The sequence below is a fragment of the Gracilinanus agilis genome, chromosome 2 (genome assembly GCF_016433145.1).
Source record: "Gracilinanus agilis isolate LMUSP501 chromosome 2, AgileGrace, whole genome shotgun sequence".
NCBI classification, from domain to species: Eukaryota; Metazoa; Chordata; class Mammalia; order Didelphimorphia; family Didelphidae; genus Gracilinanus; species Gracilinanus agilis.
Genome location: NC_058131.1, coordinates 291,362,802 through 291,388,883, shown reverse-complemented (window position 1 = coordinate 291,388,883; position 26,082 = coordinate 291,362,802). Strand labels below are relative to the sequence as shown.

Genomic DNA, 26,082 nt, shown 5'->3' with positions numbered 1-26,082 from the left:
TCTCAGAGAGGCCAAGTGACTTGCCCAAGGTCACACAGGTAGTAACTAGCAAAACTAGGATTCAGCCTACGTCCTCTGAGTCCAAATCTAATGTTCTTTCCACTGTGACACACTACCTCTTACAGCAAAAGGCACCAGATGGAAAGGGTCCTGAGAATCAGGCAAAGGAGCTGAAATTATTTGTAAGGAGTTCATTGATTATATACCCTCTGCCTATCCAACCACCTCCTCCTCAGGGGTTTCCCACCTGAACCAGGTAGTTTGAGTTTTACAAGATCATTTTGTTAATAAGAGCTCTACAGAGTCATATTTTTTTTTTCTGTTAAAAGCAAAGAAAATACCCTCCCACCTTCTCGGTGTTGTTCCATTCTCTTGGCGAGGGCTCCACAAATGGGAAGAGTGTGCTGATGTTGCAAGCACTCTGCTCGATTTGTCTGCTGTCAGACACCTGGCTGTTGCAATCCCTAGATAGAAAAGCATTTAAAAGCTTCCGCTCAATATACAATCCATCAGTCATGAGCCATTAGTATAATTACAACAGACTTCCTCCTGCCTCTTCTGCTTTCTCTCTGTTTCTCCCAAAATGGAGGGCTGACTTGCTGGCTTCTTCCCCTACCTACATGTCACATTTACACTCCTGCAACTGGTGTGATTCCATGGGAGCCCTGGTGTGGAAGAGGCTGCTTCTGCAGGAGTGGAAAAGCATCCGTACAGGGCGTCCGTTGTCTGTCTCAACGAGGAAAGCCATGTTTGTTTGTTTTTTATTTCTAATCCTGAAGCCTCCTGTTCTCTTAGACCCCAGAACAAGTAGGCACATGTTTAATGCAACGCTCAATTCAATCACTAAGTCATCAAATATTTATTGATTACCTACTATGTGCAAAGCCCTAAGCAAGGCACCATCGGGAACATAGGGAAGTTTAAAGCACAGTCCCTTTCCTCAGGGAGCTAATAGTTTAGTTGAAAAGATTAATGATAATAATAATAAGAGTTAGCATTCATAGAGTTCTTTAATGACTACAAAGCACTTTATGAATATTATCTCATTTTAACCTCACAACAACCCTGGGGAGATAAATGCTATTATTTCTCATTTTAGAGAGGAGAAATAGAGGTTAAATGACTTTCCCAGAGTCACACGGCTATTAAACCAAAGCTCTTCTTGATTCCAAATTTCAGCCTTCTCTCCACTGTGCTCCCCAGCTATCTTAGATAGTGTCATTGTTTAAATTTTATATCCCTGGCCAGTACAATGTAGCAGATGCTTAATAAATATTTGCTGAATTGTATTGAAATAACCATGTGAAGCAGTGCCCAATCACAGCTCGTCTTCAAGAGGAGGAGACTAAATTATATCCTCTCTAACATCCTTTCCTGATCTATAAACAAGTCTACAGTTCTATATCCCATAATGTAGTACCTTGAGAGTTTAGCGAGGTAGAGATCAGTGTGAGGAAATTTCACAGGGGAAATATGCCTTGATCTAGACTCACGCTGTTCATTAGATGGGGAGATGATGGAGGCAAAGTGGCAAGTCACTTAATCTCTATTGCCCAGCCCTTACCACTCTTCTGCCTTGGAACCAATACATAGTATTGATTCTAAGCTGGAAGGTAAGGGTTTAAAAAGAAATAAGATGGGGAGGTGTGGATGTGAACATTCAAGAGGAAGAAAACTGCATGGATAAAGGTATAAGAGTGGGATTGTGCAAGGTAGATGCTGGGGCAACTAGTGGCCCAGTTTGACTAGAATAATGGGAGATAATGCTATAAGTATAGGTTCATGAGTGTGGACAGCAAATGGATTGGAGGAAGGAGAGCCCAGGGCCAAGGGGACAGTTAGGAGGAAGCTGCTCTTGTAATCCAAGGATACAGGGATAGTTGCCTGCATCATGATAGTAGCAAAGCAGCAGGAGTAGAGAGGATGAGTGGATAGAAAGATGCATGGTACCACTGACAGAACTTAGTGACTAATTGGATGGGGGAGGTAAGACAAGCAGGCACATCATCCAAGAGGTCTTTGAGCCTGGGTAACTGGGAGAATGATGGCACCATGGACAGAAATAGAAAAGTCAGAAAGGGAAACTATGGGAAGGGCAGTGACCATGAGGAAAACGGAATAGAAGATGAGATCAGATTTAGACAGATGTAGATACTATCAGTTTACACTTACTCTGTACACAACTGGGATGTACCTATTTATTTAGGACTGTCTTCATCATTAGAATGGAAGCTCCTTAGAAACACAGCACAAAAACAACTGCTTGATCACATGGGTTGATGGGGATATGATTGGGGATGTAGACTCTAAGCAATCACTCTAGTGCAAATATCAATAATATGGAAATAGGTCTTGATCAATGGCACATGTAAAACCCAGTGGAATTGCTCATTGGCTATGGGAGGGGGGTGGTAGGAGAGGAGAGAAAGACCATGAATCATGTAACCATGGAAAAATATTCTTAATTAATTAAATGAAATTTTTCAAATAAAAAAATGGAAGCTCCTTGAAGGCAAAGACTGGTAAGTATATAATAATCTTTGTCAATTTATTGGTTGACAGGGCATGCAGGTGAAAGTGTCCTGCAGATGGCTTATTGGAGTTGGGGCATGAGGAAGTAACAGAATGGTCGTGGTTGAAGATGCTGATTTGGGAATCATTTGCATAAAGATATCAGAGTAATGAGAGCAAATACATTCTTGGAGGAGGAAGGCTGGATAGAGAGCACTGTCCAGTATCACAAATCCATGAGCTACGAAGGCAACCGTTATTTTTTTAAACCCTTACCTTCTGTCTTAGAATTGATACTAAGCATAGCTTCTTGCAGAAGAACAGTAAGAGCTAGGCAATGGGGGTTAAGTGATTTGCCCAGGCTAGGTAATATCTGAGACCAGATTTGAACCCAAGACCTTCCATCTCCAGGCCTAGCACTCTATCCACTGAGCCACCTAGCTGCTCCTTCAGGTTCCTCTGTTAGTTTTCCATTCTTTGATTTCTGCTATCACTTTCTGGCCTATAAGGGACAAAAGGTTTTGTTTGTTGTTTTATAACCCTTGCCTTCTGTCTTAGAATCAATACTAAGTATCGGTTCTAAGACCAAAGAGAGGAAAGAGCTAAGCAAATGGGGTTAAGTGATTTACCCAGGGTCACACAACTAGGAAGTTTCAACCATTTTCAGGTGACAACCATTTTCAGTTATTCCGTGTAACAAATGTGGGATGTATCATAGCATAATGGATAGAGTCATCCTCTCAATCAGGGACACTAGGGTTCAAGTCTGACCTCTTAACACATACTGGCTGTGTGATCCTGGGCAAATCATTCCACCTATCCCAGACATCTCTCTTAACAATTTAAGATACAGAGCAAGTACTGACCAGCACTGATACAGGGACATTTAGCACCGGATATTTCCTATACTAATGAAATGTCTGGTCCAAAAAAATCCAAATAATGTGGAAATTGAAGCCTGGAGACATTCAGGGAACTGCACAGTGTCATAGGGTTAGTTAATGATAAAAGCCAAGAGTTTGAATCCAGGTCCTAGTTCGTGCTTTAGTGTTCTTTCAGCCCTCTCAAGGGGACCTCACTCAGAATGGTAACCTAAGGGAAGGTGGAAACAAGAAACTATATAGGGAAGGTGAATCAGATTTCAAATTTAGTTTCCAGGATGTCATTGGATCTCTACTGGTGGTAGAAATAATGACATTTAAGTATTACAGTGGTACATCAAAGTGCTCTTTTTTATATATATCCAAAAATTTGTGACACAACATTTCATCTTGTGACATGAAATCTCTTTGCAGCCCAGTGGTGTGTAACTTTGTGTTTAACATGGCTTCAGGAATGGACAGAAAAACATAGTTGCCATCCAACTCTGTCTAGCACCATGCTCCCTGGGGCCTTGGAATCACATCCTCTCTCCTTGTTCAGAGACCTTGGGGGAGCCATGAGTGCATATTACTCCAAAAAAGCAAAACCTGCTGACAACAGAGGCTATGCCAGGAGTAAAATGAAGTAGAAAAATCAAAGAAATTGTCCAACTAATTCAGGCCAGCAGCCACTTGTCCCTAGACTAGCCAGAGAGATTTTATTTTTAAATTAAAATCCTTACCTTCTATCTTAGAATCACTACTGTGTATTGATTCCAAGGCAGAAGAGCAGTAAGGGTTAGGTAATGGGAATTAAGTGACTTGCCCAAGATCACACAGCTAGGAAGTGTCTGAGGTCAGACTTAAACCCAGGACCTCCTATCTCCAGGCCTCTCTCTCTAGCCACTGAACCACCTAAATACTCCCTAGCCAAAGAGATTTAAGGCAAAGGTGGGACAGGTGCCTCAGTTCTTCTACTTTATTTGGGATGAGGGGAAATCATAGGTTAGACTCTCTCCAGGAAGGTTAAGCATAGAATAGCTCAAGAAGCACTGCCTCCATTATATTGCTTCGTGCTTCATTTATCTGAAGATAAAATATTAGAATATGATGAGATCTGAAAGCAAGAAAGCATGTACTAGAGGTTCCAGTGGTTCTCCTGGTTCCAAGGAAAAGAAGACAGCCAACCATTTGGAAATCACCAAATATTTTCATGATGAGGGAAGTGAAAGGAGGGGTCTCCATCTAAACTTGAAGTCTCTTTCCTATTTTATAGGGTGGCAGGGAATAAGTAGAACCAAGTTTCTGGGTGCATTTTTTGGTTTTGTCTTTCCATTTAGAGCTCCCATAATGCATAGCTTAACTTCCTATCTATTGATGATAATTAATGTCAAAGAATCATAGTTTCATAGATTTGAAACTCAAGGGTCTCTCAGAGGTCACACAATACAACCCCGTTATTTTACAAATAAAGCAACTGAAGCACAGAGGGATTAAGTGACTTTCTCAGGGTCTTACCACTCATAAATATCATAATTATTCCTAAGTTCATAGCTTTCCTGAATTCAAGTTCTGTGCCCTATCCACTATGGCACATTTCTCTTGTCTCTAATATAGACTGCCCCAAGGAGCTAGTTAACAGATTTATTCTGTTTCACCTTCAAAGAGAGTCTTGGTGACCAAGTACTATTTCCATTGATAGGCCTTTTGGGTCTTTTCTGTTTCCATATTAACCTAGAGAACAGACTTGAATAGCCAAGGATGGGCATTGTGGTTGCAGGAGGAAGGAAGGAAGGAAGGAAGGAAGGAAGGAAGGAAGGAAGGAAGGAAGGAAGGAAAGAGACATTTATTAAGTAGCTACTTATGTGCTAGAAACCTCTAAGCTCTTTACATTTATCTAATTTTGTTTATGATGGAAATATGTTCTTCATGGTTTTATATGTATAATGAGCATTGTATTTCTTGCCTTTTCAAGGGGTAGGGGAAGGGGTAGAGAGAGGGAAAGATTTTGAAATGAAAAGTTTTGAAACTAGTAATTAAATTATCAATATACACATATATAGATATAAAACTTGATCATCACAACAACCCTGGAAGGTAAGTACTATTATTATCTCCACTTCACAGTTGAGGACCTGAGCAGAGATTAAGTGTCTTACATAGTGTAGCCTGCAGCTTTCATCTACCTATAGGATCATAGATTTGGATCTCAAGGGTCACTCAGAGTCAAATCACCCATGATCCTCACTTTATAGATGAAGAAACTGAGTCTCAGAGAGATTAAGTGACTTCTAAAATCATGCAGGTAAGTAGCAGAACCAAGCTTTGAAGCAAAATTCTCTTTTTTTCAATGTACCTCCCTGATAACACGACATCCCCAGTAATTGTGACAGTCTCAATGTTCCATTCTTTATTTACATAAATAAATGGGAGCAAAGCTTGGCAAGTCTACCTGCCACACTGCAGTGAATCTTAGCACTTCCTCCATGGGAGGATTCTCTATTCTGATCCTGATCACAACGCATATGCTCTTCATCTCGTCTGATTCTTGTCTTTTTCCTCTGATAAATCTCCCGCAGCACCCACCAGACACCCTGGTGACCTTCCTTTAGGTCTCTTTAGAACTCTCCAGGCTTCGTCTAGTTGACTTTCCACATGGCCTAGCTGTCATCCCTTGCTCTCTGTACATAGCCAGCTCGCCTTTTTTTTTTCCACATCATACTTTTTTCTGGATTATATCTCATGCCACTGCAAGTCATCATGGGTAAATATACTGCCGCCTACTTCCTCCCACTGTGCATTTCCTCATTGACCTGAGCTCCTCGGGCCTTGGTCAGAACTCCAGTCAGGTCCCTTCTTGCCAAGCTGCCGGGGCTCCTGCTAGAAAGCCCTTGGACTGCCCTCTGGAGTGCTGACGGGGGCTCTCCCTGGTTCTTAATGTCCATTAAGCAAGTCATGACCCCTCCCGGCCCCGATTTCCACCTATGCAAAATGATAGAATGGAACTAGCTACTGCTAATGCTATTAATATTAATATTAATAGTCACAGCAATGAAGAAGCAGGATGACATAGGGAAAATGCTAGCTTTGGAATCAGAACATCGACTTTGAATTTCATCCATGAAGGAGTCACCCCACCTTTCTGGACCTCAGTTTCTTTATATGTAAATAATAATAATAGTTAGCATTTAGATAGGGCTTTATGGTTTACAAGGCATTTTACAAATATAATCTCATTTTACCTTTGTGACAACTCTGGAAGGTGGGTGCTATTATTATCCCCATTTTACAAAAGGAAATATTGCAACAAACAGTTTGACTTTCTCTGAGTCACTTCTGATAAGTATCTGAGGCTAGATTCGAACATGGGTCTTCCTGACTCTGGGTCCAGCACTTTGTTTTCTAATCCACATACCTATGCTGGATCCTGTGGGGACATTAGCTGATGTCTAAGATCTTTTTTAGCTTTAAACTCCATGATTATATGCCCTGTGGCCACAATGACTAGTTTACCACAACAATAACAAGCATACATTAAACACCTACTATCTGCAGAACTCCAGGCTTTGTGTCGGGGCAGTTCCATGGCTTAGACAGATCTAGGCTGAGGTATATTATGGCAGAGATTAGAAAAGAAGACTTAGTTGGGTTCCTGCTTAAGGAGTGTGTCCTTACTGCTGAGAAAGACTCGTACTGGAAGGCAGAGGACACAGGTTCAAGTTCTAATTCCAGCACTACTGTGTGCTATTAGGCAAGTCCTTTTTTTCTCCCTGAGTATGGATTTCTTCTGCTGTAAAATGAGGATAATACTTGTACTACATACCTCCCAGAGCTTAGGAGGGTGGGGAAAATAGGGAGAGAGAGAATGGATTTGTAAGCCTTAAACTGCTATGGCAAAGTAAGTTATCATTATACTTCTCTGTAAATGCATCATATCTCTTCAGGACACGGGGCCATAGAGGGCGGCAATCATGTATATTTTCATTGTTGTATTTCTAGCACCATGCACAGTGCTTTGTGACTGGTAATATTAATGGTAGCGAGGGCCAGATAGGTGGCTCAGTTGATCAAGAACCAGGCCTAAAGATAAGAGATGCTGGGTTCAAATCTGGCCTCACACACTTCTTAGCTGGGTGATCCTAGGCAAGTCACTTAACCTCCATTGACTGGTCCTAACCTGTCTTCTGTCTTGCAACCAATATTTAGTATCAATTTTTTTAAAACCCTTACCTTCCATCTTAGAATCAACACTGGGCTCCTAGGGAAGGCTGAGCTCCCAGGGAAGACTGAACTCGTAGGGAAGGCTGGGCTCCTAGGGAGGGCTGGATTCCTAGGGAAGGCTAAACTCCTAGGAAAGGCTGAGCTGTCTGGGAAGGCTGGGCTCCTAGGGAGAGCTGAGCTCCTAGGGAAGACTGGGCTCCTAGGGAAGGCTAGACTCCTAGGGCAGCCTGGAAAGGCTACTCTGAGCCCTAAACAGGCTTTTCCAGTGCCTTACAGTCTTAGCACTTTCCTCAGCCAGCCTGCTTTGGAGCATGGTAGGCTGTAAGTGCCTTGAGGGCAGGGGCTGTTTCTGCCTTTGCATCTCTGGCACCAGGAACAGCGTAGAATCATCTTGTGCAGTTATAACAGAAGTTCTGCAGAAAAAAGAACCACCTTGAGGTGGAATGTTCAAAAGAATGCCTAATGATCTTTGTGAGCCAAGGATGTGTCCCAGATGTGGGAGCTGGGGAAAGATCGGGTCGAAATGGGCAAAGCTGAGTATGCGAAAGCCTTATAATGAGAACACCTGGGAAGGAGCTAGATGAGTCTTCCCTTTGAAAATTTTGGCTCAACTGCTCAGAAATCTCCAGGCAGCTCAATGGTATAGTGACTGAATAGGTCTCTGGGCTTGGAGTGAGAAAGACTTGAGTTCAAGTCATGCCTCCAACACTTAACTGGCTATGTGACTGTGCAGGTCACTTTTTCCTCTTCTCAACCTGTTTCATCTGAAAATTCAAGTAATAATAGCCCCTACTTCCCAGGGTTGTTGTAAGGATCAAATCAGACAGCCTATGAAAGTATTTTGTAAATCTTAAAATGCTATATGTTCAATATTATTCTTAAACCCTTACCTTACCTCTTAAAATCAGTATTATACATGTAACAACCCAGTGGAATTGTGCGTCGGCTACAGGGGGTGGGGAGTTTGGGGGAGAAGGAAAGAACATGAAACATGTACCTATGGGAAAATATTCAAAATTAATTAATTAATTAAAATTTTAAAAAAAGCAATGTTATGTATTGGTTCCAAGGCAGAAAAGGGGCAAGGACTAGATAATGGGTATTAAATGACTTGCCTGGAGTCACATAGCTTGGACGTGTCTAATTTGAGCCCAGGACCTCCAATCCCTGGGCCTGGCTCTCCAACCACTGAGCCACCTAGCTGCTCCCTGTGTTCAATATTATTAAAAGAGATGGGTACAAACAGAGTTGCTGTCCTCACAGGCTCTAGGGAAGCCCACAAAAGAGAGAGTGGCCTCAGAGGGCATCAAAAAGAGGAAGGGTCAACCTTCCTTTGAAAAATGTGGCTCAGCAGCCCAGAAATCAAACCAAGGTCCTAACAAATTGCATTTACTGGCTAGATGCTCGCTGCCTGGTTATGCTTCAGCACTCTGGAAACCACAGCCACTGTATTTTACCCCCTCATGGTTCACATACTTCCATAGTAATTTGTCTCCCCCGACCTAGCTCCTTTGCCAACCTTCTCCCTCCCCCAGCACAGCACTCCCTCCTCATTTAGTTGTTGTACCACTGACAGAAGTGTCCCATCACCGCCAAAGATTGATGCTCCTTGACCCGAATATAGTCAGTTATTCCTGAACCACAGAGGAGGTGAGACTTGTATTTTATTGAGAGTTGGGGTGGTCTGAAAACTACCCTGCAAGATAGCAAAATAATGGGGCTTGGCCACAAGCCAGCATCGGCTTCCCATCAGCGGCAGCTCCACCTTCTTCTGCCCACTCGCCCTGTGTTAAGGCACCATGGAGCAGCTGCCCAAGAAGGAACTCTTCCCCCTTCCACACACACACAAAAAAAACTTCTTTAGTTATCCTCAAAGAGTTTACCATCTAGCAGGAAAAATAAACACGTACACAAATAACTGATACCAAGTGCGATGCTTGAAGAAGAGAATATCCAAGTGCTGTGATAGTTTGGAGGAAGTGGAGAAGGAGATGATCTAGGATGACTTGAGATATTGCCTTGAAGGAAGAGGAGGATTTCAGCAGGTGAGGGACAAAGAGTTCCTTCCCAGGTCTACAATGCTTCAATTAATTGATTCTGAATTCCCTCTGGCCTTAATGAAATATTCTCTGGGAAGAAAGTATTCTGGTAAAGGCAGATGGTTCATAAAGGCCTTGGGGAAAACAACAGCGTGATGGTCACTTGACTTACCAAGTGACATCACTATTAGGTGACATGGAACAGAAGCTGTAAGGGATTGTCCAGGCTTCTCTCTATTTCCCTGATAGGGGGAGAAGATATCATTCCCGATATCGGTCCGTCTCTCTTTCTGCAGCTGCTCTAGGCATCCTCTGAGCCAGGGCCATCTTTGAGAATATTCTTGCCCCAGCTCTAATGTCGACCCCCTTTGGTCACTCTAGATAAGTGGTTTTACTTCTCTAGGCCTTAGTTTCCTCCTCTATAAAATGATGCTTATAATAATCATTCAAGAAACCTTTCTTAAGTTCTTTGTTTGTGCCAAATCCTATGTTAGGCTCTGGAGTGACAGACAAAAATGAAACTCTCTCTGCCCTCAAGAAGCTTATATTCTAAAAATAATAATAATAATAATAATACTTACTCTGCCTTACTAGGTATCAAAGAGCTATGAGGTTCAAAGGAAGTGGAGGGAGATTCCTTATAGCTTGGAAGGGAATGATCAGAGAAGATTTCCTGAAGGAGGTACTATTTGACCGAGGCCTTGCATTTAAGTACTAAATGAGAATATAACTGTAAAATCATTTTGATAACCAGTTATCCTTGTAAATGGAGGAGAATTGTTGTACAGGTAATCGAACAATCCTCTCTTTAGAATAGTGTTACATATAGGTACCAGGTTTGCTTTTTCCCTAGAATCTCCTTGAGATAACTTTTCTATATTTTCATAGCACATGAATAGCTAATAAGAATATTAGTTTGCATACTGAGAATATACACAGCAGGTGTGTTCAGTGGATGGAGCACTAGGCCTGGTGACAGGAGGACCTGGGTTCAAATCTGGCCTCAAACACTTCCCAGTTGTGTGACCCTGGGCAAGTCACTTAACCCCCATTGCCCAGCCCTTACCACTCTTCTGCCTTGGAACCAATACATAGTATTGATTCTAAGACAGAAGATAAGAGTTTAGAAATATATATGTGTGTGTGTGTGTGTGTGTGTGTGTGTGTGTGTGTGTGTGTGTACCAATTGTTGGGGAAAGTGGGCAGCCTAAAAGCAGGATGAGTAATAGGAAAAATCTGGCTCAAGATTTTTTAAAATCACATCACAGATAATCCAAAAGAGAATGAACCACACACATACCATGGAGAGGTGACTAAATATAGAACCAAATGGTGTTCAGTGTTCCCCCTCCTCAAGAATTCAATAATGGATTGAAATTATAGGATTGCTGAATTTAGAGCTTGAAGGGACATCAGAAACCAGCTAGGAGGCCAACTGCCTTTATTTTACAGATGAGGAATCAGAGGACCAAAGAGAGGAAATTATTTGCCCAAGACAACTCAGGTAGTATCAGATAGGACTCAAATCCAGCTCTTTTGTCTATAGTCTTTTTTCCACTATACTTTTTTTCTTCTGTCTCAGAATAGATACTAAGTATCAGTTCTGAAGCAGAAGAATGGTATGGGCTAGGCAGTTGGGGTTAAGTGACTTGCCAAGGGTCACACAGCTAAAGCGTGTCTGAGATCGGATTTGAACCCAGGACCTCCTGTCTCCAGGCCTGGCTTATTGAGTCACCTAGCTGCCCCCTTTTCCATTACATCTTGCTACATCTTTTAGAGAGAATGTAGACAAAAGGGACTTGATGGGAACCAACCACCAGGTTTCCTACATGTTCTATGCAAATACGGAAAGCAGTGCCATTTGACCATACCCAAGACCTTTCATCAGGTACATTTCAAGAAGAGGCTACTTGATCCACCTTCCTTCTTCCCCCTATTAGATGTAGCATCCTGTTGAAAGGAATAAAGTAAGACCCGCTAAAACAATGACCCAACCTTCCATGTAGAACTTTAAGGAAAGGCAAAGACAAAGCCAGCTCCCTGATAAGATGTATAAAAGGTAGAAGGAGGCAGATATCTTGGAGTCTCTATGATGTAAGAATTTGGAGCCAGAGGACTTAAGTTCAGATCCTACTTCTGTCCCTTGATCCCCGTGGGACCTTGAAGAAGTTATTTCTCACTTTTGAGTCTCAGTTTCTTCCTCTGTAAAATGCGGGGATCCCCCCCCCACAACTCTAACCTACAATGAACCTTTTTCAGACTACACTATGAATGTGGCTCCTTTAATAAGTACTTTCTATAAATTTCACCCATTTCCCCAACTAACAACTATTTATCAGTCAGAATAGAGTCTAGACAAATTCTTCTCAGAAACAGATTAATCATTTACTCGATTATCTCCTGTGTTTTATCTTTATAGCCACCCTGCATAATTTTGACATTCATAGGACACGCCTCATTGGATAAGAGCCTTTAAGACAACATTTTGCTCTATTGATTTAAATGTTTTTAATATTCAACAAATGATAAATACAGTGAGATCTAATGTTATCTATACCTTTCATTGACTTATATGACTATAGAAATGTGTTCTGTTATAGAAGACCACTTGTGAAAACCTTATTCCCTTCTCAAGCCTTCTTGAAGTAGGCACTTGATAAATGTACAGATTATTGCAATTAAGATTTTGTAGACAGGGCAGCTGGGGAGCTCAGTGGATTGAGAGTCAGGCCTAGAGATGGGAGGTCCTGGGTTCAAATCTAGCCTCAGACACTTCCCAGCTGTGTGACCCTGGGCAAGACACTTGACCCCCATTGCCTAGCTCTTACCACTCTTCTGCCTTGGAGTATTGACTCCAAGACGGAAAGTAAGGGTTTAAAAAAAATTTTTTTTTAATATTTTGTAGATATGGTAAGACAGACATATATAAGTACACACATAGGGGATAGCTGGATGGCTCAGTGGATTGAAAGCCAGGCCCAGAGACAAGAGGTCCTGGGTTCAAATCTGGCCTTGGACACTTCCTAGCTGTGTGACCCTGGGCAAGTCACTTGACCCCTATTGCCTAGCCCTGACCACTCTTCTGCCTTAGAACCTATATACAGTATTGATTCTAAGATGGAAGGTAAGAGTTAAAATAAATAAATAAATATACCCATAGAGAGACAGACATAAGACATAGACACAGAGAGACAGAGGAAAGAATTATCTATATTTGGTTGCCTTTGGGGGTAATAATAATAATAATAATAATAATAATAGCTAGTCTTATATAGCACTTTTAAGATTCACAAAATGCTTTTACATGTGTTACTTCATTTAATACTCATAGCAGCCCTATGAGATAGGTGTTATTATTATTCCCATTTTACAGATGAGGAAACAGAGGCAGAGAGAAGTTAAGTGACTTACCCAGGGTCACATAGCTAATAAGTGTTTAAGACAGGGTTTGAATTCCAAGCCCAGCCATCTATCCCCTGAACCAGCTAGGTCCATGTTGGCAAACTTATGGCACATGTGCTGGAGTGTGCCAGAGGGGGCTGCTCCCTTCCCCCTCTCCACACACACCTGAGGACATTTCTCACATGACCAGCCCCTCTGCCCTGCAGCCCAATAGGTGTACTTCCTCCCTCCCCTGTCTGGGGTGAGGCAGGGGGCTCACATGCAGCATGAGGGTGCAATTTGGGCACTCGGTCTCTAAGGTCTCATAGAGGTTCACCATCAATGATCTAGGTGTGTGATTTTTTCTTCTAAATGTTTGGTATGTCTTAAGAACTGATCCTCCAGTGTTGTATAATTCCTTGTAGATTAATACATCAAAGACAGTATAACAGTCATAGTCTTCCTGTTACCCACAGGGAAAAGTCCAAAACCCTTACTTTCAAGCCCTCCACAATCTAGCCACGTTGCCCTTGATTTGTTTATAGGATCATAGAATTTAGAGATGAAGGAGACCTCAGAGTTTCCCTTAACCCAACTCCTTCCTTTTACAGTTGAGGAAACTGAGACCTAGAAGGGTTAAGCAGCTTGCTCAAGGTCATAAAGGCAGTATTTCAATCCAGGTCCTCTTACACGAGGGCCCTGACCACTGTACCCCTCTGCCTCTATTCAGTCCATTCATTCTGTCCAGTTTCTTCCCAACACATCCTACATAAACCCTTTCTAGCTAAGGCAGAATGTCATCCCCTAAACATGCCATGTTCCGGCCAGCTACATTTCATCTTTCCTAACCAGTCCCTTCTTCACTTCTTCAAATTCTCCCCATCCTTTGAGGTTTGCCTCTTTCTCTAGCTACTCCAGCCTATGGAGGTCTTTGCCTTCTCTGCCCTCCTATAGTTTGTACCATTCGTGTAAGGTCCCTTGGAGTTTTTCTTATGCCACCTTGTATTAATATTTAATTCTTGTGGGTTCATATGCTTTATCTCTCCAATAAGTTCCAAGTCACCAAAAATGGAGCCTTGCCAAGCAGTCAGGGTAGGGACAGTGTTTTCAGAGTCAGAGGACCTGGTTCTAATCCCAGCTCTGTCACTAGCGATCTATGTAACCTTGGGTCGTCGCTTAAACTCTTTCCACCTCATTTGCCTCCTCTATAAAGTGATCTGGGGTTGGACCAGATAAACTCTCCAGTCACTTTTCACTCTAAATCCTTTCAGCCTGTAACAGGAACTGAAGTACGGGGAAAGGCTGCTTCCCTGGTGTTGTCAGGCTTCCTAAGAAGCTTTCTGGGCAAAGCTGACCTTGTCTTGGTGACTCCTGATTGACAGCTGAGTTCAGGAAGCAGACAGCGTAATTAAGGCCTCCAGTGATCCTGGTTTTGCTGCCTTTCCCCTCTTCAGAAGGCCCAGAATCCCAAATAAGCACAAAGGGGATGGGATGACTGTCGGGTGTGAGTAGGAAATGCCTGTTTGAATGTCACCATCTGGAGCACACCATGGAATGGACTAAGGAAGGCTGCTTTCATAAACTCCTTAAAGTTTCTGAGCTGAACTGAGTAGAGCCTCTCTGCCACCCTTCCCCAGGGAAACCTGGCAGGACGGCCTGAAAGGCAATCCTCCTCTGTGCTCCCAGTCTCACCGCCCACAGCTGGCACAATTGGGGAGAAAACCTGCCAACCCAGAAGGGTCAGGCCTTCACTCATCAGAATTCAGTGCCTCCCAACAGGGCAAGAGGCCGGAAGCTGCCTGGAAACTCTCACTGCTCACCAGTCGCACCCCTGCTGCCAAGGAGATGTATAGAGCATGTTTTTAAAATCCTGCTGAGTTGCAAAAACAGGTGGACATGTGTACAGTTGGAGATTGACTAGCTTTAAAGAGAAGGAGACATCATCTGGCAGAAGACAAGAAAGGAGAACACCCCAGGATGCAGAGAAGTAGGAACAATGAGGGCAGGCACAGGCTTGACTAAGACAAGACTTCACTGGGTGACTTTGGGCAAGTCACTTGTCCTCTAGGGGCCTGTTTCCTCCTCTGTAAAATGAAGAGATTAGCCTAGAGGGCCTCTAAGGTGCCTTCCTGCTCTGACATTGTGTCCTGGGAATTATTCAGCACCTTTTTTCTGAATATTACAGAAGGAACTCCGTAGATATGGTTCCTTCCCATCGCTGGGAAGGAACCTGGCTGCAAACCAGATACACTTAAAAAAACAAGTGAAGGGCAGCTAGGTGGCTCAATGGATTGAGAGCCAGGTCTATAGGTGGGAGGTCCTGGGTTCAGGTTCACAGATAATTCCTAGCTGTGTGACCCTGGGTAAATCAAATAACTCCCATTGCCTAGCCCTTGCCGTTCTTCTACCTTAGAACCAATCAATACAGGAGGCAGCTGGATGGCTCAGTGGATTGAGAGCCATGCCTACAGACAGGAGGTCCTGGGTTCAAATCTGGCCTCAGACACTTCCTAGCTGTGTGACCCTGGGCAAGTCACTTTACCCCCATTGCCTAGCCCTTACCACTCTTCTGCCTTGGAGCCAATACACAGTATTTATTCCAAGATGGAAGGTAAGGGTTTAAAAAGAAAAAAAGAACCAATCAATACACAGGATCAATTCTAAGACAGAAGGTAAAGGCTTAAAAAAAAAGACAAGTGGATGCAGGACAATCAAATATTGGAACAAAATCCCAACACCAGCAACCCAAAAGCCTGTAAGGCAGCCAATCATAAACATAAAATGTATCAAGGACAAACGTAGCTTAGGGATGGAGGAGGAAAAGAATGGTTTGCCAAGCTGTCATAATGAATCTGATCAATCCAGGAAGACTTCAGGGGAGAGGGGGGATTTCAGAAGCTATTTGAATGATGAGAGAAAGAGATGTCTGGGCAGGCTGTTCAGGCATGTCATGACATTTCAGAGAAAGCTCACAGAGATGGGAGCAGCACAAGTTTGGAGGGATGGACAGGAGCTGAAAACATACCATCAAATGATGGAGTATTTGTAAAAAGCACCTAGCACATTGCCTGGCACATAGTAGGTACTATATAAATGCTTATTCTTTCCCCTTCCCTTGCCCCCGGGGGGGGGGGGGGTTGACTGAATAGAACAGATGGACTAAATAAGAGGCAGAGGAAAGGCCCTGGTGTCAGAGGAGCTGGGCTGCAACGCTACCATTTTGCACTAGTTTAGCTGATCTCTTTGCTCCTCTGGTTATATATGATCATCTCCCCCCATTTAACTGTGGGGCAACTGAGGCACGAAGCAGTCTGAAAAGGTGTAGTGAGTCACCAGGACGTCATTAAATAAATGCAGATCCTTCACAGCTCTTGGTGGTTAGACTTGAGAACACTCTTCTAAGCTTTGACAATGTTTTTCTATAGCAATTTTCAAATGAAGACTTGAAGAGGGTCCAAGGCATGGGAACTAGGCACAATGGGAGACTCGCATGCTGAAGAAGCAAGCCAGAATTGTGGGCTCCAGGCAGATCTTTTTTTTTTTAAAAAACCCTTCCCTTCCCTCTTAGAATCAATACTGTGTGTTGGTTCCAAGGCAGAAGAGTGGTAAGGGCTAGGCAATGGGGGGTAAGTGACTTGTCCAGGGTCTCCAAGCAGATCTTTCCATGCCAAGGCAATGGGGTAGAAGAGGGCCCTGGACCAGAGGTTGGGAAATGTAGATTGAGTCCTGGCTCTGTCACTGACTTACTGTGTGACCTTAAGCCAGTCATTTCCCCCCACGAGGCTTAGTTTTCCTGGCTATAAGAAGAGGAAGCAAGTTTTCTAAATCCCTTTACAGCCCTGACAATCTCTCTTCTCTGTTCTTTTTTTTTTTTTAACCTTTATCTTCTATTTTGGTATCAATTCTAAGACAAAAGAATGGCAAGAGCTAGGCAAATGGGGTTAATTCCAAGATCACACAGCTAGAAAATATCTGAGACCAGATTTGGACCCAGGCCTGGCTCTCTATCCACTGAGCCCCCTAGCTGCCCCTCTGTTCTCTCTTCTAAGGTCCCTTGGAGTTTTGACTGTTCCCAATATTGCTGTTCTGTGGTTTAAGTAACTCCAGTTCCATCAGGCATGTAGATAAGCTCCACAGCTCTGCAGGAGAAGGAATCCATTGAAAAATCAGCAAGAATGATGTGATTAAGCAGAGTCCATTGTTCCTGGATCTTGGCACTCCTTTGGAGAACAGGGATGGGAGTTTAAAGAGCTCTCCTTGGATGGCTGTGTGTGCTGCACCGACGTCAGATGGGACCCCGCTGGCCCTGGATCTCTCTGTGTGAACTCTTCTTAGGCCTCAGTAATTGCCTGGGCTTATCTCCTGCTCTGGCCTGGCCTCCCTGCTGGGTATCAGCAAAATCAGATTGCGGTGCCATAAAGAGCCAGTTTTAGCCCCAGCTCTGCCATTGATTTACTATGTGACCTTGAGTAAATTGATGCATCTCTCTGAACCTTATTTCCTCCTCTGTCCAGTGGGGATTCAAATGCCTCCACTACCACCGGTCTCTCAGAGTGGTTGTGGCCATGGAATGGGATGGCAGCTTTCTCGTCTGGCTTTGACTTTTCCCCAGTTCTTGGACAGCAGAGTTTCCTGCATGTGTGAGCTTGTAAAGGTGCTGTCATCCCCTCATAACTGGGGGTGGGGAAGAGGAAGGGGAAGGTGGAAGACAGAAAATAGGTGGGGAGATAATTCAGTTCTAACACTAGCTCTGTAATCCAAAGCAAATCACATCTTTTTACCTCAGTTTCCTTTACTTTAAATAGGAATAATGATACTTGTGTGGGGATCTAGGTGGCACAGCAGTTAGAATGCTAAGCCTAGAGTCATGAGCCACCTGAGCTGTCTGACCTTAGACAAGACACTTAAACCCATCGGCCTCAGTTTCCTCATCTGTAAAATGAACTGGAGAAGGAAATGGCAAACCACTCCAGTATCTTTGCCAAAAAAAAACCCAAATGAGGTCACAGAGTCAAGCAATATTGAAAAAACTAAACAGCCTCAATAACATGTACTTCCTACTTCACAGGGTTGTAAGATTAAAAATTAATATCCAAATACTCCAAGTATTATATTTAACAAGATTTATTAATAATAACTAAAATTAAAAGCTAGAGTAAAAAGGGTGATAACCCAGCTGCAGTTGCGAGAGAGGAGAGCAAGAGGCAGAGTTACACCAAACTTATAAACATTATGTAAGGACGCTACATGCACGAAGGGGAAAGGATTCTGGGAGATGAAGTCCAAGAGTTCAAGATTTTCTAATTACACAGGGTTGTTGTTAGAAAAGTATTTTGTAAACTAAATGCACTAAAGAAATGTGGGCTATTATTATTATTATTATTATTATTATTATTATTATTATTATTATTATTATTATTCAGTGTTGAGGATTGTCATCATCGTTCTCTTTGGCCTCCCTGCCTCCAGTCTCTCCTTTCTCTGTTCCATCTTCTAATGATATTTTTTCTTAACACACAGTTTTGACCATATTACTCCCCTGCTCAGTAAATCCTAGGGATTCTCTAATATCTCTAGAATTGAGCATGGATACTTCTGTTTGGCACTGAAAGACCTTCTTGATCTGGCCCCAACCTATTCTTCCACCCTTATTAGACATTACTGCCCATCACTCACTCTACAATAAAGCTAAATTGTTTTTTAGGGATTTTTTTGCTGATCCTCATGCACAAAATTCTATCTCCCAATCTGTGCCTTTCCATTGACTGTCTTCCATTTTTAGAATGTTCTCTTTCTCCATCTCTACAACTTAGAATTCCTACTTTCCTTCAATTCAGTTTAAGCACTACCTACTATATATATATATATATATATTTTTTTTTCAGGGTCTCTCCTGACCCTCTTCCTCATCCTTTGCCTGCTCCCTCCAAATTATCTTTACTTATTTTGTATATATTTCTATTTGCACATGTCGTCTCCCTTACTAGAATCAAAGCTGCCTGAGGGTAGGCTCTGCTTGATTTCTCACTTTCTGTCCCCAGCACCTAGCTCAGTACCTGGCACTGATGATCATGATGAGGCTTATAATGCTCAACAGTGTCATCCGCCAGGTCCCTGGGGAGTTGTGTGTATTATTGGTTTAAATAATGTAAAAGAAGGAGAAAGGAGAATTAAGAGATTCCTTATCTGAGGTCTCTAGGTATCACCATTGTCCTAATGAACAACCCATTCTTCTTGGCTCTTTCAGTGAAGACCAGGGATTCCTAGGTGCTTTCTGTTTAGTCAACAGGACTGGGCAGTGAGCTGCCATCAGAGATTCTGTGCTAGATGGTGCAAAAAGAATCCAGGAAGGATTGAAAACACTTTTCCCTTTTTTGGAAGAAGAGTTTGATTCAACACTGCACGACCTTGGGCAGCTGAGAATAATTGGTGGCAAGCTCCCTCTCTGGGTGTGAAATGCTCCCCCTTAGCTGTGCCAAGAATGATAGAGTGCTCCCAGACTTTACTCTCTTATCCCAACACCTCCTTTCCCCTCCCCCAAACAGCCTGGGTGCTGTGCCCGAAAGAGGAACCAGAGGGAAGAGGGCATGGTGATGGCATTACCCCAGAAATGCACCCCCTCCCTATGCTGGCTTTCAGATGTTCTTTTCTTTTTAGGCCATAAGATATTCACTTGAACATAATAAAAGAAAGCGTTTTCTTCTTTCTCAAGATAAAAGAGCTCAGCACACATCTGCCAAGAGACAAAAGCAATTTAGGGGAAAAGAAACAGAGTAAACAATTTTGTCCTCAACTCCCTTCCATATCTTTCTTGTTCAAAGTTCCCTTGTCAAGTTTCGGCCTTCTTCTCAGCTCTCGGGAGCCGTCCCCTAATCCTCCCTGACCTTGCTGTCTAGCAACGGCTGCCTGGTTCATTCTTCTCCCTTGATTCATTCTTTCCGATGGCGGCAGTAGAAATGTCAGCTGTCACATTTCTATCAGCTGCAGTCCATGGTGGGGACTAGTGTGAGGACTGGGATTTATGTCAGGTATCTGCAGAGGCCAGCTCCCCCCTGAATCTCCTCCGATGCTGCTTCCAAGTGCTTAACCTGGTGGCTGACGCCTCACACGGCAAACTGAGATCCCAGCTGAGATCAGGCTGCCAGGTGTTGCTAGTATTCTCAGGGTGTAGCTGTAGCAGGAAAACCAAGGTTCCTATCATCATACTAGGAGGTGCAGTGGACAGAGTGCCAGGCCAGGAGTCAGGAAGGCTCCTCTCCCTGGGTTCAAATCTAGCTTTGTGTCATACTAGCTGTGTGACCCAAGGCATGTTACTTAACTGTTTGCTTCAGTTTCCTCATCTGTAAAATGAGCTGGAGACAGAAATGACAAAGCACTTTAGTATCTTTGCCAAGAAAACCCCAAATGAGGTCATGAAGACATGACTGAAAATGACTAACATCATCATGGTAGGAGCCTTAGAATAACTAGCCAGACCTGGGTTTAAGTGCTTGCTTTATCTTTCTTTCTTTCTTTCTTTCTTTCTTTCTTCCTTCCTTCCTTCCTTCCTTCCTTCCTTCCTTCCTTTCTTTCTTTCTTTCCTTCCTTCTTTCTTTCTTTCTTTCTTTCTTTTTTTCTTTCTCTTTCTCTCTTTTTTCTTTTTCTTTTAACTTCTCTAGACCTTAGTTTTTTCATCTATAAGTTGGCAAAAATAATGGTCATGCTTACTTCATTTACATCAGTACATGTAAATAATTCCGTGCTTCTCTGGGTTCTTCATGGTCATCATTTCCTACAGCACAGCAATATCCCATTACATTCATCTACCACCATTTGTTTAACCATTCACCAGTCAGTGGGCATCTACATTATTTCCAGGCATGCACTACTACAAAAAGTGCTGTCATAAATATTTTGGTGCACACAGAGCCTTTCTTTTTGCCATGGACCTCCTTAGGGTATGGCATCATTACTTTTTACAAAAACCTTATCATTTTCCTAAGTCATTATTATTATTCAGTTATGCCCAACTCTTTGTGACCTCCTGGACCATGGTAGGCCAATACTGTCCATGGCATTTTCCTGTCAAAGGTACTGGAGTGCTTTGCCATTTCCTCCTCTTAGATTAAAGCAAACAAAGATTGAGTGACTTGCCCAGGATCACACAGCTAATGAAAAGTATTATGACACAAAATTAGAGTCCTAAAGCTATACCCACTCCACTTATGGAATGATCTCCCCAAGGTAAATCAAGCAAATTCCCATAATGCCAGGTCACCAGACAGTTTGCAGGGGCCCTAGGCCAGAGTCTTCATCACAACAACTATTCTTCTTCCCTAAAAAGTGCAAATTCTGCTAGTCACTGAGTGAATAAATGAGGTAAACACATTTTACATAGGGGGAACTGTATAGGGATCAGTTAGAAATCCAAAGAAGCCTGAAATATAGTGCCTGACCTCTAGCAGTTTAAAGACTAGTCATGGAGACAAGGTATCCATGCACAAAACTGTTCAATGGTAAAGCAAGCCACAGTGTGCTAAGTGATGCATGAGGACAGACAAGAAAGCACAGCAGGACTTCAGAAGAGAGAGAGGCTCTGAGAACTAGATTAGCCCAAGGAGGCTTCAAGGAGGAGGCAGAGCTTTGAGGGATTTCCATGAGCTAAGAAAAGAGGAGGGCATCACAGGCAGCTTGAGCAGAGGGTTGTCATCAGGAGAAAACATAGCAAGGGCAGATATATGTCAGAAAGTAATGAAGAATCAGGTTGACTTGGTAGATTGGAGCCCCATTATGGAGCGCCTTGGGTGCAGGTTGAAGAGTTTGTATGGAAAGTAATGAATGGAGAGAATGGAAATTTTGGAGACTATGGACATTCAGGTTCTGACTCTGCAACCTATGTGATCTTGAACAAGTTGGATAGACTGGACAAATGCTGCCTGGGCTTTAGCTTCCTCATCTACAAAATGGGAAGATGACTAAAATGAATGCTAAAGCTCCTTCTAGTTCTAAATTGATAAACCTGTGGTTTTGTCATCTAATCAATGAGCAGTCTTTAAAGGGAAGAGATTTATTTTGTCCCCCACAGCTAAGTTGGCTTTACCATATTTAGAGGATAAGAAGATCTGGCTAATAATTATAACTAGCATTTATATATCATTTTAAGTTTTACAGAATACTTGTTACCTCATTTGATCCTCACTACAACCCTTCAGAGTAGTTGCTATTATTATTCCTGTTTTACAGATGGGGAAACTAAGGCAGGATTCAAACTCAAGTGCTTCTAGAGTCCAGAATCCAACACTATCTACTACACCATATAGCTGCCAATTGTCATTGTTATTTAATTGTTTTCCAGTCGTGTCCGACTCTTCATGACCTGTTTTTGAGACTTTTCTTGGCAAAGATATTAGAATGGTTTGCCATTTCCTTCTCCAGCTAATTTTAAGAATAAGGAAACTGACACAAACAGGGTTAAAGTGACTCCCTGAGAGTCACACAGCCAATAAGTGTCTGAGATTGGATTTAACCTCAGGAAGAGGAGTCTTCCTGACTGTAAGCCCATCACTCTCTCCACTGCCCCACTTAGCTGCCATATTTCTATAAAATAATAATGCAATATCTGTTTTCACAGAGTAAATTATCATTATCCAAGGCTCTGTCCCTCTCCCTCCATTGTTCTTGTGTTCTCCTGACCATCTTCAGTATGGATACCTTCAAGGTTTTTAACGAATGTCCCTGAACAAAGACCACGTTTACTGCCTAGATCCTGGATTTTTCCTACTTTTCTTATTCGTGAATTTCTTGCTTTGGCCAATGCTGCTGCTTAGCCTGTTGATTCTAGAAATCTGGTGGCATATTTGGCTCACATTTGCCCTGCTTTCTCTAGATTTATTGACTCTCTCTTATACCTTTGCCTGAAACCACCGGAGCCCTCCAGCTGTTGGTCTCCTTCCATCCCAACCATACAGGAACATATGGAACATTCAAGAGAAGCCCAATCTATTTCATTTATTGTTCTTCTTGTTAATCCAGGGAGCAATGGAACTGTTTTTCTATTCTTTGGTTCTAGAGACTGGAGAAGTAAGGTGAGACTATGAATTCCAGTGTGGCATAGATATTTCCAGTCATGCCTCCTAAAATTTGGAGATCATGTAAGAGATTAGGGCCACTGACTCATCTCTCCAGTACTAACCTTCTGCTGAGTGTCTTATTCACAAATAATAATAACACTGGCATATCTCAAATCGTCACCCAAAGTATGGCATTGACAAAAACAGTCTTTTGCACTCCAAAGGCTGCCTGGTATCCCAAAAATAAGCTGCCAGTGTTTTTCACATTGAAGGCAGCCAAATTGCTTGCAGTTAATTTGTGGGCATGTTTCTAGAATGTGATGACAGCTTCATTTCCACAGTCCAGATTCCCACTTTTTTTATTGTTCCCTTCCACAGCCAAAAGACCCTTGCTGCAGGCTTCAAGGATACAAGTTTTTAGAAGTGTTTATTTTCAATGACATAGCAGAGGTAACAACCCCAAAAGGAAAAAAAAAATGTTTCTTACCAAATAGTGAGATGAAACTTATTCTAAGTCTACTTTTTCTTTAGGAAGAAATGGATTGTAGCATTGACAGCAGAAAGTCATGGAGGCTCCTGGGTTAGAGTCAGGAAATTTGGTATTTAGTCCTAGCTTTGACCTTGGCCAAGTCTCTTCCCATTTCTGATTCTCAATGTCCTCATCTATAAAATGAGTGGATTGGATATTAACAGGTAGTTTATGGCCTTAGGTTAGGTCTCTTCTAGCTCTGGCCTTTCTATGCTCTAAAGCAGTGATTCCCAAAGTGGGTGCCACCGCCCCCTGGTGGGTGCTGCAGCGATCCAGGGGAGCGGTGATGGCCACAGGTGCATTTATCTGTCCTATTAATTGCTATTAAAATTTTTTAATTAATTTACAGGGGGCTAAGTAATATTTTTTCTGGAAAGGGGGCGGTAGGTCAAAAAAGTTTGGGAACCACTGCTCTAAAGTCTGTTATAGCTCTGACATTCTATTTCCTATGGTCCTTCCCAGCTCAGATACTCAATATTCTAAGACATCTTTCACCCCTGACATTCTGCATTCTATCCCCTGTGGCTTTTAAAATTCAATGTTCTAAGATCCCTTCCACTTCAGATAACCAAGGGCTCTATGACCTTCCAGTTCTTGTAACATATCACATTAATCCTTTTTGGTATTTAGTGGATACCAAAGTTGTCTATCATCTTATTGCTGCCCCGTCTGAAGTGCTTTCACCAACAGGCACCTGCAGTGAGCAGACATTTGCAGATTCCAAAACTGTTGTATCAGCAATTTTCTGGATTAAAAAAAAAAATTGGAACCATGACATTGCAGCTGTGCCATCCGGGGAATTGGACAGCTAAGCAAAGATGTGGAAAGTGACATCTTCAACCTTGTTTGCTAACTTGACAGGTTCCACAGTAGGCCATCTATGCTTAAAGGCAAGCTCTTCCTTTGTGGTATTTACAATTAGGTCCACGATGACAATCGAAAAATAATCAGCCTTATGTCAGTCAATGTTTCCCCATTAGGTCAAGTCGAATAAACAAGAGAACTTTTCTCCCACTTTTTTTTCCTGAGTATCCAGGCTTCTGAAAAGCTTGCACACCTTATTAGTTTGAGATCAAGGCAAGTGGAAACAAGAAATTCAGCTGAGCACTGGAACCAGCTGGAAGCCAAAATAATGAAATGGCTTTTGATTTAGGCTGGTATATACATCTTGCTTCGGTATCCAGGCTGGAATTCAGATACTCTTGCCACAATTCATTATATTGAGATAGTGATAATTTTGTCCTTACACAATTTGAGTTTTAAAATTTTATTTAAAATAATTTTTATATATTTCATATATATACAAAATGATGATAGGAAATAAGCTATGTTCAGCAAAAGGAAGAAGCCATAATTGACTAAAAGTTGTCACTGAAAATCCTCATGCAGATTCACAAAGAGGTGAGGAACAATCATGTAAAGGGAGATGGAAGAGTTGACACCTAGTTCTCCTTATTCCCGCCTCCCAAGGGAGGTAAGGCCAATTCATTCCATGGACTTAAATGGCCTTTGCACAAAATATTTCCCTGTATGCCAAATCTGAAGTGACCTGAGTGAACCAGCAACTTGGCACAGGGCTTAACATATTGTAGGTGCTTAATAAATGTTTATTGACTGACTTTTGACCGACTCATCATCTAGTGCTACTTTGGACAGGAATCCCCTCCGCAGAATCTCTGACAAGTTGTCATCCAGCTCTACCTGAAGACCACCAATGGTAGACAGAGCAGTATCTCCAAAGGCAGATAGTTCCACTTGGAATGACAGCGTGTTAGGATTCCAGCTGAAGGGTGAAGGAAGATAAGAGGAAATAGGGCAGAACTACACCACCCATGACCAAAAGAAGATGTCTCCCAATTTCATAAAGCGTGATCAGAGACATTTGTTTTCCATGGTTGACTGCTTTGAGATTAAGCCTCAAAGCATCCATATTCTAGTAGGTTTTTCAGGGCTGCAGGGGAAGTGGTAGGAAATACATTGACTTTTCCTGTCCTAGGACAAACAAAATTCCATTTGTTCTCTTTTTCCCCCTGCTCTCCACTCTGACCAGCCTACCCGACTCTTGAATGCAGGGTGGACTTGTGCTAGATTTACTATCAGCTGGCCTAAGACTAGGTCCTGCCAGTGACTCTATGTGTGACCATATAGCCTCTGCATCTTCTTCCTCAAGGGCTCTAGCCGGGTTACTGGGGAACCTGTGCATAGTCAAAGGTACAAGTCATTAAGCAAAAAGAACCATCACAGGTCATAATCAGCTTACAGAGCCAAGAACAGTAGTAATAATAATAAGGCTAGAGTCCAGGAATTCCCCAAAAAGGAAGCCCCTTCTACCAATGCAACTTAGAGTATTAGAAAGTTACCTCTGGCAATGAGAAGTCAAGTAACATGTCAGAGGTTGGGCTTGAATCCAGATTTTATCAGTTCCAGTGTCGTGCATCCATCATCATCATCATCATCATCTCACTGATATTCATATAGCATTTTACATACAT

At 42.5% G+C, this 26,082-nt stretch overlaps 1 protein-coding gene across 3 annotated transcripts in view; it reads left to right on the top strand.

The window, feature by feature from the left end:
• The window catches only part of LOC123237302 (guanine nucleotide-binding protein G(o) subunit alpha), a 237,441-nt gene that overhangs the window by 126,078 nt on the left and 85,281 nt on the right, over nt 1–26,082 (top strand). For 2 of the 3 annotated variants that reach the window (XM_044664136.1, XM_044664137.1), the window contains exon 4: nt 25,458–25,484. The exons of the other annotated variant lie outside the window; for it this stretch is intronic. In XM_044664136.1, the coding sequence (XP_044520071.1) occupies nt 25,458–25,484 (27 nt within the window). The remainder of the gene's footprint in view (nt 1–25,457; nt 25,485–26,082) is intronic. 3 annotated transcript variants of the gene reach the window in all.